Here is a 15,105-nt window from a genome sequence, read left to right on the forward strand (position 1 = left end):
AAAGCTGAGCACAAAAAGGAAAGCATTTGGCTTTTATTATTTTTATTTTTAGTGCAATTAAACCGAGTGATTTGTAGGAGGTATGATACAAAAAAATGATCAAAACGCTTTTATAACTGTTTCAGGTAACTGATCATCTTAAGAGATATATCATTAGAATGGCCAAACATTTAACTGGTTTACCTTTCAGAGATGAAGTCATTAGCTTGCTACGTCATAAATGACGAGGAATCAAACTAGGTCACTTTTGAGTTATGCTTCAGAACGGGGTCTTTCGTCAAGCACCATGATGGGGCGGGGATATAGCTCAGTTGGTAGCGCGCTGGATTTGTATTCAGTTGGCCGCTGTCAGCGTGAGTTCGATCCCAGGTTCGGCGGAAATTTATTTCAGAGTCAACTTTGTGTGCAGACTCTCTTCGGTGTCCGAACTCCCCCCCGTGTACACTACATTGGGTGTGCACGTTAAAGATCCCAGATTGACAAAAGGGTCTTTCCTTGCAAAATTGCTTAGGCACAGTTAATAATTGTCTACCTATACCCGTGTGACTTGGAATAATAGGCCGTGAAAGGTAAATATGCGCCGAAATGGCTGCAATTACTGGCCGTATAAAATTTCATCTCACACGGCATCACTGCAGAGCGCCTAGAACTGTACCCACGGAATATGCGCGATATAAGCCTCATTGATTGATTGATTGATGAACAACTCCACTTCTGTGCAAGAGTGTAGCTAGGTAATGACACAAAGGACATTTCTACACAGGTGAAGAAAGTTACATGATTCAAAGCTGCTTCATATTCTACAATCTGACAAAATAAAACGGAAATCAAAACTGGGCAAAAAAAGAACAACTCTGAATAGCCAAAAAGACTTCCGGGAACTCTTCAAACAAGACGAATGTAGCTGCTGTATCAAAACTTACAAAACTAAGATTAAACGTGTACATACGAGTCTACACTGCCTGACTTAAACTTTATTGTAGAACAGTCCGCAGAATTCCACACAATGACCTTCAGTTTCAAAAGTTGGCCGCAAAATGGATGCCTTAAAGCTGACAGGGAAACGGAAGAAGCAAGCGGTTCCTGTTGCACGCGATCCGCTCAACCGTTTTGAACGAAGTAGACCCAAACTTGTGATAAATGTAATCACTGATAATGAGACTTTGGTTTCCTTCTATATTATTGCAAGAAAACACAAAACAAAGCGCGATTGGACCACAATGACGTGACGCACCAAATTTGTATGCAATGTTTTCAAAGCAGAAACAGTGCTATTCGCTGTATTTTGCGATCACCAAGGTCCTGTTGTTGTCTATATTCTGTCTGCTAACATAACTGTCACTGTCACATACTATGCAGAAACCTTATTACCCAAACTTACTCACGAGTTCAGCAGTCAACCACTAAACTGCGACACTCAGACTTCCCTTCTCGTCCATGACAATGTCAGTCTCCACACAATACGGGCCGTAACTCCATTCCTAAAAGTCTAAATAATCCCATATTTGCCTCACACACTCTACAGACCTGATTTTACTCCTTGTGGTTTCTCGTTATTCCCTCTATGAAAACAAGACTTTGTGTCAAACATTTGATTGTTTCCAAGACATCAAAAAAGCTGACAAATCAGAGCTTAAATCCAACCCCAAATTAGGCCATCTTAAGGCGTCTACTTCGCTCAAGCACTTGTGACACATTTGCATCAATGTAGGGGGAGAGTAGTTCTAATGGCTACTGTTTTTGAGCCAGATACGCCAGTCTCCGCGAAAATCACATTTGATCATTTTGTTTGGATCGTATATACCTCGTAGCGCTAATTCTCAAGCAACAATGTTGGAGTTTAGTTATGTACAGATTAACAATTAACGTGGTATTCTTGACTAAAACCAACAAAAAATAAAGTGGAATATATAGTGTGTTGCATATTTAAGATCTTGTCAAATGTATATTATAAGATGTGTGATGGGTTGTTGACAGACCAGCTTTTTTCTCGGTTCGAGGGGGAGCATATCGACTTTTGTTTCATATCTATTGACCGCGGCCTTCCCCCCGAGGACCGACAACAAAGCTGGTCTGTCAACAAACCACCAAACATCGTTTTTGTCATCATTTTGGTAGTGAGAAAATAAGTGCACAATCAACACAGGGAGCCATGCTTTGAAACACGAGTTACGTTTAGATAACCACACGAGTCCCGTATTGATAACCACTGGCAATCGAAGCTGGTGTGTGAAAGCAACTTTCTGTGTTTTAGAGTTCATAAAATGTTGGGATGAATATGTCAGGATGCACAGTTCTATCCTTAGCGGATTATGACTTTATTCAGTTATTCTGCAGAAAAGACAAATGCTGGAGAAAAACCGTTCTTTTCTGCAGCATTTTTGCATAATGTCATATTTCGCCGAAGCAGCGTTTTTTTTCTGCAGCAAAACATTTTACTGCAGTAAATTTGAAATCAAGAATGCTGCAATAAAACGGTGCTGTTGTTTTACTGCCGAAAACCTGTTTACATTTTGTCTGCAGCATTTTGTACTGGCTCTTGGCGGATTATGACATTATTCAGTTATTCTGGAGAAAAACCGAAATGCTGGAGAAAAACTGTCTTTTCTGCAGCATTTCTGCATAATGTCATCTTTCGCTGAAGCAACGTTTTTTACTGCAGTAAAACAGTTTTTCTGCAGCACAATGTTTACTTGGTTTTCTGCGGCATTATTGCGATTAACTTTTTCTTCAGAATAGTCTGTGACAGTTTTTCTGGAAAAAAACGAACGACCTTGTAAAGTAGCGTTTGTATTCGTCGCCCCCTGGGATAGTATAATAGTTTGTTCCGCAGTGTACCAATCAGAAGGCGTGTAGCATAAGGGCATTATATTCAACTTCACAATGGCGGCCAAACGTGAACAATTTCTGAAGCAAATCGAACACGAAGTGGACTACTGCGTTTGTCTGGGAAAATGTGACAATGTTGTTGACAGGTGCCGATGTTTAATTTGAAACGTTGAACTTCCGGCGGAAAAGAAAGTCAGACAGACAAAATACATTCGTGTCACGCACAACTATTGGTATTTCTGGATGAGTCCATCTCTCGACAGAGGGGGGCTTGCGTGCTCCAACATTATAATGAGCCAGTACAAAATGCTGCAGAAAAAGTGTAAACAGGTTTTCTGCAGTAAAATAACAGCACCGTTTTACTGCAGCATTCTTGATTTCAATTTTACTGCAGTAAAATGTTTTGCTTTAGAAAAACCCGTTGCTTCGGCGAAAGATGACATTATGCAGAAATGCTGCAGAAAAGACAGCTTTTCTCCAGCATTTCTGTTTTTCTGCAGAATAACTGAATAATGCCAAAATGCTGAAGAAAAAGTGTAGACAGTTTTTCTCCAGTAAAACAACATCACCGTTTTACTGCAGCATTCTTGATTTCAATTTTACTGCAGTAAAACTGTTTTACTGCAGAACAAAACTTTGCTCTTGCGAAAGATGACATTATGCAGAAATGCTGCAGAAACAAACAGTTTTTCTCCAGCATTTCTGTTTTTCTGCAGAATAACTGAATAAAGTCATAATCCGCGAAGGATACAGTTCTGTAGGTTCATCTCGGTATTCCACCCCCTCGGCTTTCTGTTTTAAATATTAAGCTGAGTGATCGAATGTGGAAGCTACGTTTGGTCAAAGGTCACAGAAGATGTGCGTCCTGCAGCGAAGGAAAGAATCGCGATCTTGTTTTTGACTCAGTACCTCTTTGTTTTTCATTAGACCTGTCATTCTGCTTGCTCGGCTTTGTTAGATGTTTGCATATATTGTTGCTATTTTTTTTGCTTTTATTATTGTTTTTTATTTGTGCTTCGTTTATCGATACAACGTCTTGTGCACGGGTCAAAATGTGTGTGTCAAGGGTCGTTTTACTTGAACTTGACGTTCGTGTTTCTCCGAACGTCTGTGTATCGAAACACAGATACACGCACTCCATGACTCTGTAAGAAGACAACACATATCGCTAGGTTTCATTTGTTTTTGATGAATGTATGACCTTTCATGAAGTAGTTTTGATTTTTGTTTACTTTTGCCAGTTTGCCAGTTTGTTTTGGGAACTTTGCAAAGCAGTGTCGTGTCGTCTGTTTAGGTCTGGGGAAACACCAATGAAAAGAGCCGAATAATCCCCTAGCGTTTCTATTGGGTTTGCTTTTGATTCCACTTCTCGTAGTTTACCGAAACTACGTGATTTGTGAGATGCGCACACCGCCGGAAACACGCCATTCCCGTACGACTTCCGGCCGCCATAGCAGCTTCTCTAAAACCGGTCTTACTTTATCAGGTTAATCCTTCCTTTTAGGGTCCTTTTTTCCTAACTTGACTGATTTATTCCTTCGGTTTACCATTCGTTTTGTCTTTTTCTTTATTTTTGTCACAAATTCTTAGAATTGGTTCGAACAATGTCGGACAGCACTGAACCAGTGCTTGAAGTCCAAATCCACGCGGATGAAGCGGATAAATTGTTAGACTTGCCTTGTTCAAGTGAAAGGGACAAACATGTGTCAAACAAAAAAGAAGGGAAGAAAAAGGAAAAGAAAAAAACTCAGTTAGAGGCAGTGACCTTTCCAATCAGCGATTGGAGTAACATGAAAAAACAAAACGACCGTACCCTAGTACTGCTAGGTCAGGGACAAGGTCAGATCGAAGTTGAATCGCCTGATGATCATGGTTCGAAGATGACACAAAGACAAAAGCGAAAAGCAGAGTCACAAGAGTCTGGAGATGAATCTGATTCGTTCGAAGATTATGATGATCAAATAGAATCGATGATCAGAGTGAAGGAAGGTGAAACTTGTGGTCAAACTTGTGGCACTAGTAATTCTGACACATAAATGGCAGAAATAGAACAAGAGTTCGACAATGCTGAAAAGCTTGCACCAGAAATACCGGAAGGTATCGCGAAGCTGGTTGATGAGACCATGGCAAAAGGTCAAATTTCAGAATAAAAAATGAAAGAAAAAATGAACAAGTATGCCAGACCTAAAAACTTGAAGGTTGTTGTTCCAAAGGTCAATCCGGAGATATGGTCAATACTTGACCGTGCAACAAGAGGTGCAGATCTGAAACTACAGCAGTATCAGAAAGCGCTGTGCACAGCAACCTATGCACTCGCTAACATATGGCAAACCATACTGAAAAGTGAATCACCCGAAATTCGGGGACTCATGAAAGGTGTAGCAGATTCTATTGCACTTGTACAGAAAACAAACCATGATCTGTCAATCGACAGAAGGGGGAAAATTTCAAATGCTCAACTGAACAAAAAGTACAAAAAACTTGGTTCAGCAGAAGTTCCAATCACATTGTTTGGCAATGACCTGAAAGCAGCATGTGCAAACATTGATACGACAGCTAGAATGGGCCTGGGTCTCAGTCAGTCAAGTGGAGTAAAAGGTCAACAGTTTTTTTTCTGCAAAACAACCCCTTTGCAAAAAACGATTGGAATTGGAGGCCAAGAGGTGCGGGAAGAACTTGGACACCAAGAGGCAGAATGAGAGGGAGAGGACCTTACCGTGCACGGGGCAGAACGAACTACCGCAGCAGCGGATGAACAGAGTGGCAACTAGGCCAGCAGTAGCTCCAATACCTTCTCCGCCAAAATCTGTAAGTACAGATATAATACCTAACCGCCCTTTTGAAGCAGGTAGACTGAAAAAGTTTGTTAAAACATGGGAAGAAATAACATCAGACCCATATATTCTTGATATGGTGTGCGGTATTGATATTCCAATAGATGAGTTTTCTGATTTAAATTCTGAAAATCTTACTCACTTGAAACATCAAGTAAAAGGAAATCTATGGACAGAAATGGATTTTGAAATTGATAAACTGTTATACTTGGGAGTTATTGAAAAATCAGTGCATCAGAGAGAAGAAATGATCTCCCCTGTTTTCATGGTTATGAAACCAGATGGTTCCTACCCTCTCATTTTGAATCTAAAAATGTTTAATGATTCAGTACAATATGAGCACTTTAAGATGGACAATCTTACGTCAGCAACTCAAATGATGATAAGAGGTTGCTACATGGCTTCAGTGGATCTCAGAAATGCCTACTACTCTGTGCCAAACAAGGCAGAATGCAGAAAATACCTCAAATTCATTTGGAGAAACCAACTTTATTAGTATACCTGTTTCCCAAATGGACTAAGTAACTGGCTGCCCTCGTTATTTCACAAAGTTAATGAAACCAGTCTGTGCCACACTCAGATCACAGTGATATTTATCCACTTCCTTTATTGATGATAGTTACCTGCAAGGTAATTCTTTTGGAGAGTGTGCAGAGAATGTGTCAAAGACAATGAAACTGCTCGATTCACTGGGATTTATTATCCACACAGAGAAATCAGTCCTCAAACCCTGCAAGAAACTGAGGTACTTGGGGTTTCTTTTAAACTCTGAAGATATGACAGTTACTTTACCCCTGGAAAGAAAGCAACAAGTTGTGCTTGCATGTTCAGAACTCAAAAGAAAGAAGAGGGTGACCATACGAGAACTGGCACAAGTTATAGGCCAGTTGGTAGCAACTTTTCCAGCTGTTCAGTGGGGCCCACTGTTTTATAGGAGTTTAGACAGACTAAAATCCACATCGTTAAAATGTTCTGCAGGAAATGTTGAATCGCTGACAAGCTTGACAGATAAGACAACAGAAGAACTAGACTGGTGGATTGAAAATTTAGATTCATCTTTTTTCCCCAATGAAAAAACTAATCCTGAAGTTGAAATCCAGACGGATGCTGCACGTTCAGGTGGTTGGGGAGCTGTTTGTGGTCAATTTAAGACTGGATGACTGGATGGTCCAAAACAGAAATGAATTTGCACATCAATGTTCTAGAAATGATTGCCATTTTGTACGCTTTGAAAAGTTTCAAAGAAATGATCACAGGAAAACATGTAAAAGTCTTGACAGACAACATATGTGCAGTCTCCTATGTATCCAATATGGGAGGATCGCGTTCTCCAGATTGCAATAACGTTGCAAAACAAATTTGGATGTGGTGCAAGGAAAATGGTATTTGGATATCAATTTCACATATCCCAGGAATACTGAATACAGAAGCTCATGTTTTGTCAAGACAATTCAATGATCGTACTGAGTGGAAATTGAATCATGATATTTTCTGCAAATTAAAAGATCGTCTGCTGAAGCCAGACATCGATCTATTTGCATCACGATTAAATTTTCAGATGAAACCATTCGTGTCCTGGATACCAGATCCAGAAGCCTTAGCCATTAATGCCTTTACCAAAGATTGGTCAAAATGGTTAATATATGCCTTTCCGCCTTTCAGCTTGCTGCAGAAAGTGCTCAACAAATGGCAGCGCGACAGAGCGGAAGGAATCTTGATCGTTCCAAAGTGGCCTGCGGCAGTATGGTACCCCCAGATGTTGAAAATGCTGACACAAGAGCCTGTTCTTCTTCCAAAGGGAAAGCTTACCATTCATCTACCACATACGCAAGATGTGCATCCGCTCCACAGGACTCTGCAACTTCTGGCTTGTCGCTTATCAGGAAATCCCTCGAAGCAAGAGGAGTTCAAGGTGAGACTTTCCAAGTTATCTGGGCATCGTGGCGACCTTCAACCAGACAGCAGTATGCCTCCAACCTCAGCAGATGGAGCAAGTTTTGTGTGCAGTACAAGTGTGATCCCCTTCGTCCGACTATAGATGAGGTGTTGCAGTTCTTGACTAAGCTGTATGAAGATGGCTTAGGATACAGTGCTATAAACACTGCAAGGAGTACACTATATGCAGTGGTTATTCTACCAGACAATAAAACAGTAGGATTTCACCCTTTAGTAATTCGATTTCTAAAGGGAATCTTTGAACTGCGTACACCACAACCAAGATACAATGAAACTTGGGATGTAGATAAAGTTTTGCAGTTTTTCAGAAACCTGGGTGAAAATTCTGAACTTTCATTGAAGAATTTGACTTTAAAATTGTGTTCCTTGTTGTTGTTAATTACTGCCCACAGAGTGCAGACAATCCATTTGATCAGGTTGAGGAATATTTTTTTCATGATGATGGATGTACGATTACATAACTGAAAAGTTGAAGCAGTCTAGACCTGGTTTTCATCCAAAACCTTTGCAGTTACCGTTTTATACAGAAGACAAAACTTTGTGTGTGGTGACTTGTCTTCGACAGTACATTAATAGTACTGTAGAATTCAGATGTGAGAGTGATGAGACTGACCAGTTACTTTTGTGTTACCAACAGCCACATGGACCAGCAGCGAAAGACACTATCGCTAGGTGGCTAAAAACTGTTCTCATACGCGCAGGAATTACACATTTTGCACCCCACAGCTTTCGGGGCGCATCATCTTCAGCAATGTTCAAGTCGGGTGTTGCTGTTCAAGATATTTTGAAAGTGGCAGGCTGGTCAAATGTATCCACTTTCAAGAAGTTCTATAACAAACCACTGGAAAGTAAAGATAAATCAAACACTATCTTGAACTAGTATGCGAAAGTGGGAATATAAAACTTCCAGCTCAGTAATCTAAGTTTGATTACATTCTAATAATTTGCATTGGGCAAGTTACAAATTCAAGACAAGGGAGCTAACAAATGGAGATCTAGAGACAATTATCTCCCTGGCTCCATATAAGTGAAAATAAATGGATTCATGGACAATTGATCCCTTTGTTTCAACTGTGTTGTCAAAATGCATGTATGTCTTTATTAACTGTAAACAAGTTTGTTTACTTGCTTGTAGTTTTTATTGATTCTTTGGTTATGAAAGAATTGCAATTCCCATAATGAATGGAGAATAAATGCATCACTTATTTTTGTAATACATGTTTGTTTCAAACAATGTATAACTATGTTTGGTGCAAAAGCCAAGACAGGTGTTCACTATTCTCATGTTGTCTTTTAAGAATAAATGCTTGATATTTCACTTCAGTATGACTTTGATTATTCCTTTGTTTAAATTATAATCTTTAATCAACCAACTTTAAAATCTCACAAATCACGTAGTTTCGGTAAACTACGAGAATTGGAATTCAAAACATAAACGAGTACTCACCTGAGTCGAAGTTTGTGTAGAATTCCACGATGTAGTTTACAGGAACGGAGGGATATGTGCCTGCCCTTCAGTGTCACCCTCTCCATCAAAGGAAATAAGCTAATTTATCAAATGTAAATGCAACTAAAACATTTTTGGTTGCTTAAAGAAAATTCAGATCATCTGATATGGTTATATCAGATGACCTGTGCTGTGAAAAATGGCGTGTTTCCGGCGGTGTGCGCATCTCACATATATCCCTTCCGTTCCTGTAAACTACATCGTGGAATTCTACACAAACTTCGACTCAGGTGAGTACTCGTTTATGTTTTGACTTATCCATGTATAACCTGCTTCCTGCAACTATGGTAACCGGGGATTTATTGCCTGGGGAACATGAGATTTATTTACCAGGTGTTTGTGAATGAAAACTCGTGAAAATGATGACAAACTCATTTGTTTTACGTGAGTGTATAATGGTTGTTAAATTGCCGGGAAGAAACACAGCCAAGAACGTCACAATAATGACTGCTCAATACAAAACCGTTTTAATGACGTTTTCGAGCTAGAATCAGGGGCCATCTATCTTTCTGATGATGTGTACCTGTTCGCCCGCCACGTGTGAATGCAATATTTTGTTTAAATCAAGGCGTTGTCTGAAGTGTATAAGAAAAAAAAGAGTGACCTTCACCGGTGACCTTTAGGAGTGACCTTGACCCGGAATGTTTAAATATGTTTCCTGGATGTGTATGTTTCTTTTAAGTGTATCAGTATTTGTACAACATTTCCAAATCAAATCATTAGTTCAAACGTTATTTAGATGGGCAATCATGGTGTCGGTGGATCAACGGGCGGACCAACGGACAGACGGACGGAGAGACAAAAAGCCGTATAGTGGTTTAACAATGGCTGAGAAGATCAATAATCAGTTAAAAATCGTCCGTGTGAAACTAATTATATTTTTACACCAACAAAATATTACTATTGAACATGGAATTCGCACGTGCCACATATTAACCGCTTGTGGGAAGGATACATTTGATATTTGCAATTTTTTTCATATTTCCGTAAGTATGATATGTCTTGACTATGATCTACCAAAATTCACATGATTTAGTTGCCTAAACTCATTGAATTGTGAGTGAAATGAAGGTGAGCATTTTTGCCACGTCAGTGACGATTTTTTCAAAAGCAAGTTAAGTACCCTTAGCAATTTTTACCTCAACAATTTCTACCTTGGGTAGGAAGATTGCCATGTTTGGGGAAATATCTGCACAAATTTGAGTTAATAAAAGCATCATGAATATTGCTTTTGTGGCAAATAATGTCTGATTTTTTGTGCGAATGCCACGTTAGTGACGCTGGAATTGCCACATACTAAATAAGATGATTCATCCGTTTTAGACGCAAAAAATCAAAATACATGGTCTCATGCTGTGCACAACGAGAATAAGCGTGTATGTGCGCGTGTATATATGTGTGTGTGTGTGTGTGTGTGTGTGTGTGTGTGTGTGTGTGTGTGTGTGTGTGTGTGTGTGTGTGTGTGTGTGTGTGTGTGTGTGTGTGTGTGCTATTTGTTCACGAAGCGTGGGAAGCAAGTGTTTCTAATATGTTCTGATAAATCACAATGTTGCAGTTTGCAAGGCAGGATGGTACGTCCCTGAGTGTAACCAGACTTGCTTGTGTGTGAACAACACGTGTCACCCAGAATCCGGACTGTGCTTAAACTACGAGTATGGGTGTGCCACAGCAACTTGTTCCGGTAAGAACTGCCAGCTCGTTGCTTTTGTCATATGTTTATGCTCCCCCTTTCAGAGCCATACCAACATTCATCACCCCGACTGCTTATTATGGTTAGTTATACTAGTTTGATGATTTGATTGTATAAATAGCCGTTTGTGGCTTTTGCATAAAACAAATCCCGCAATGTTGTTTACTTTATTAAGTTGAGGGAAGTCTAGATCTGATATGGTGAGCCAAATTGTTTACGCAAGAAGGATTATGCCTTTAAACTGACGCATAGCTTCATGATGCATACAGTAAGAGCGCACATTGTTTGGTGCAGGTATTTGTCCAAGCGTATGGGCGTTATTAGTGTAACACACGCACGTGGAAGTACAATCTTCGAAAATAATGATATTGTAGAAGGGCTTTTATTTTTTTCAGAGTGTGTGGCTGGCCGATGGGGAAGCAAATGTGAAAACAAGTGTGCACCCAACTGTGCAACAGGCACATGTGATAAGACCGCAGGAAAGTGCTTCGGTAAGACACATATGCATATTTTGTTATTTAAAGTACAATCTGTAAAAGTCTCGCCGCAAGATATTGTCACCCGTATGTTTGTTTTTATATTTAGTCAAGTTTTGACTAAATATTTTAACATCGAGGGGGAATCGAAACGAGGGTCGTGGTGTATGTGCGTGTGTGCGTGTGTGCGTGTGTGTGTGTGTCTGTGTGTGTGTGTAGAGCGATTCAGACTAAACTACTGGACCGATCTTTATGAAATTTGACATGAGAGTTCCTGGGTATGAAATCCCCGAACGTTTTTTTCATTTTTTTGATAAATGTCTTTGATGACGTCATATCCGGCTTTTCGTGAAAGTTGAGGCGGCACTGTCACGCCCTCATTTTTCAACCAAATTGGTTGAAATTTTGGTCAAGTAATCTTCGACAAAGCCCGGACTTCGGTATTGCATTTCAGCTTGGTGGCTTAAAAATTAATTAATGACTTTGGTCATTAAAAATCTGAAAATTGTAAAAAAAATTAAAAATTTATAAAACGATCCAAATTTACGTTTATCTTATTCTCCATCATTTGCTGATTCCAAAAACATATAAATATGTTATATTCGGATTAAAAACAAGCTCTGAAAATTAAATATATAAAAATTATTATCAAAATTAAATTGTCCAAATCAATTTAAAAACACCTTCATCTTATTCCTTGTCGGTTCCTGATTCCAAAAACATATAGATATGATATGTTTGGATTAAAAACACGCTCAGAAAGTTAAAACAAAGAGAGGTACAGAAAAGCGTCCTATCCTTAGCACAACTACTACCCCGCTCTTCTTGTCAATTTCACTGCCTTTGCCATGAGCGGTGGACTGACGATGCTACGAGTATACGGTCTTGCTGAAAAATGGCATTGCGTTCAGTTTCATTCTGTGAGTTCGACAGCTACTTGACTAAATATTGTATTTTCGCCTTACGCGACTTGTTCCTTTTTACGATCACCACTATAAACAAAAGCCACACAAGGCCACATTGTCAAACTGATTATTTGCAGAACCCCCGCTTATTGAACATTGATGGAAAGGCCAAGGACTAAATTGTCAGTTGGTGCATAAAAACCCAATCATAATGGTTGTAACGGCCAACAAACAAATCGTTCTGGTCTTAGTTCTATGCTCTGTTATACCATTTCTCACCATTGCATAAGCTATGAAGCATGTATTACTTAGGCTGTTAGGGGAAAAAGAAAGTTCAACTTCAACAGTGATTTTCGCAAAACGGCCGACACGCTGGTTAGTAGCTTTAAACAAATGTTAAGTCATATTTGTACTACTCACTTGCAACTTGAATCATCTCAAAGAGGGATGTGTATGTACTTTCTTAGTATATACATATTACAGGATGTTAACAATCAACTTATCTAACATATAATTTTTCAGTCACATTTGCTTGTTTGATTTTCTCTTCGTTTGTTTGTAATCCACAGTTCGGATATCCTTTAAAAATGTTTAGATTCAGGGTGTTGTTTTGGTCATGTTTTATGTGGTTACTTGTTTTTGTTTCAGCATGCTTACCCGGGTGGTATGGCAGAACATGTAATACGAATTGTTTATCCCCAAATTGTCTGCTCAACACGTGTGACCAGGGATTAGGACGCTGCCTGGCGTGTAACACGGGCTATGCTGGAGACACCTGTACAGGTAACCACAATAACAACCGGGTTAATGACGCTGCCGGCCTGCTTTTCATGCTTCACGTGAATCCCCATAACTTGTTATATGGCCAGCAAAGTATGACCAAAGCATTTTAGAACATTAGATTAAACATTGGCTGCCGATTGTGCGTAATGGGCAAGTTTTAGAAGCCTTTACGCAGATGAGGGAAAACGCTGTCGATATCAGGAAATGGGTATATAGTTTTGTCTATTGTGTGAAGCCACAGGTGAGACTTCCCTGAAGACAATATATACGGCCCTTCAATATATCTCTCCTTTTCTCTCTCTCTCTGACTCTCTCTCTCTGACATTCTCTCTCTCTCTCTCTCTTTCTCTGTCTGTCTCTCTCTCTGTCTCTCCCTCTCTTTTTCTCTCTGTCTCTGTTTCTGTTTCTCTCTCTCTCTCTCTCTCTCTCTCTCTCTCTCTCTCTCTCTTAATGTGCGTCTGTCTTTATGTGTTGTATAAAGGACAGGTTGGAAGAATAGGCTTTGCCTAAAACCTTTATCCTTTTGTAATAAAGTTCTGAGTCTGAGTCTGAGTCTGAGTCTCTCTTTCTCTCACTCTGTCTCATTCTCTCTCTGTCTCTCTCTGTCTCTGTCTCTTTCTCTCTCTCTCTCTTTCTCTCTCTCTCTTTCTCTCTCTCTCTCTCTCTTTCTCTCTCTCTTTCTTTCTCACTCACTCTCTCTCTCTCTCTCTTTCTCTCTCTCTCTCTCTCTCTCTCTCTCTCTCTCTCTCTCTCTTACTATATCTCTTACTATATATCTCACTATCTCTTTCTCTCTCTTCCGCGAGACAGAGATTCGTTGTGCTTGCTTCTTGGCACAATACATGACACCAAAACAGGCCTTTTACGACTTATGACGAGGATGACCAGTGTGTCCTAGTATACTTGGTTTTAATATAGCAGGCCGCATCACAAAGCTCAACAGCTTAATGTATGTGTGTAGATCACTGCTCTTTGCTAGTTTTCTCCATGTTGGGGTAAATAGTGCAGTGGGTTATGGTACTTTGATAAACCAACGTGTACTATTTTGCATGCAATTTTCATACGAGGCTTTCTTAATGCATGCCAAGTTTCGCATTTAAGTCAATTCCTTCCTGGTCGGGCTCGGTACTTCTCAGTTAGCCCTCGTAATTGCCTATAACTGACTAGGAGTCTTCAGGGAGAGCTGCTACTTTGGGGCACGCCGTTTTCACTTGAATTATTTTCCAATGTTGTTTGTTTTTGCCTTTGTGCACGTGTATCATCATCACATAATCTCAGGGTAGTCTTAATCTAGCGACGTATTCTTACAAAACGACACATGTATTCGATATTTGCCAAGCAGGTCATTGTTGTTTGTGACTACCGAGTGAAATTGTGTAAAAGCCTCCCATGCGAACGCCAGATCTGAGATGGTGAACAGCACTGATTTCACAACAAGGAGCGTGCATTTTTAGCATACGGTTTTGACATTAGATGATTTCACATGAGTAAACCGGTGCTTCTCTGAAGAATGAGGGTATAATTCATACATTTTAGGAAGGACCAATCCTTACCATAATCTGGACAATGGTAACACAGATAATGCACCAGAGAAATATAATTGCAATTAATGAAACCATCACATCATGGTTCGCTCAGCTCCACATGGTGTGAGTGTTGAAAACATGACAACCTGAAAGTAAGTGCAAACATATGGTTTGCCAAGTACGGTCAACAACAATAGGTCCTGCCATACAATCTATAGCCTACACAACGAGGTGTGGTTGTTATCATACCAGAACCTATCTGTTTCATGTGTTTTTGTCGTATTGGATGTTTGTATGAATCTAATTAGATCCGTGGCTTATTATCGTTTTAGGCAGACTAGGTGCGTCTAATAAAACAAAACAAAATCCATTATAGTGTATGCAAACAAAGTGTAATTATTATTGTTATTGTTCCCTAGACTACAACTGCACTATTGTAAGCGTTCATTTAAATAATGGTGTCGTTAAAAACAGAAGCACTTCATTTCTTTGGAACGCAATAGCACATATATAAGTATTTTGAAGACACAATTGCCGTATGAGCCTGTACTGTGAATGAATTAAATGAGTGAGCATAAACACGAATGTGTGATCAATCA

General features: G+C 39.6%; 1 protein-coding gene across 1 annotated transcript in view; it reads left to right on the forward strand.

Moving 5' to 3' along the window:
• Nucleotides 1-12,496: 12,496 nt before the first annotated feature.
• LOC138946158 (scavenger receptor class F member 1-like) overlaps nucleotides 12,497-15,105 on the forward strand; it is a 7,728-nt gene continuing 5,119 nt past the window's right edge. The window contains exons 1-2 of the mRNA XM_070317669.1: nucleotides 12,497-12,512; nucleotides 12,846-12,980. Of these exons, the coding sequence (XP_070173770.1) occupies nucleotides 12,497-12,512; nucleotides 12,846-12,980 (151 nt within the window). The remainder of the gene's footprint in view (nucleotides 12,513-12,845; nucleotides 12,981-15,105) is intronic.

The sequence above is a fragment of the Littorina saxatilis genome, linkage group LG13, assembly GCF_037325665.1.
Source record: "Littorina saxatilis isolate snail1 linkage group LG13, US_GU_Lsax_2.0, whole genome shotgun sequence".
NCBI classification, from domain to species: Eukaryota; Metazoa; Mollusca; class Gastropoda; order Littorinimorpha; family Littorinidae; genus Littorina; species Littorina saxatilis.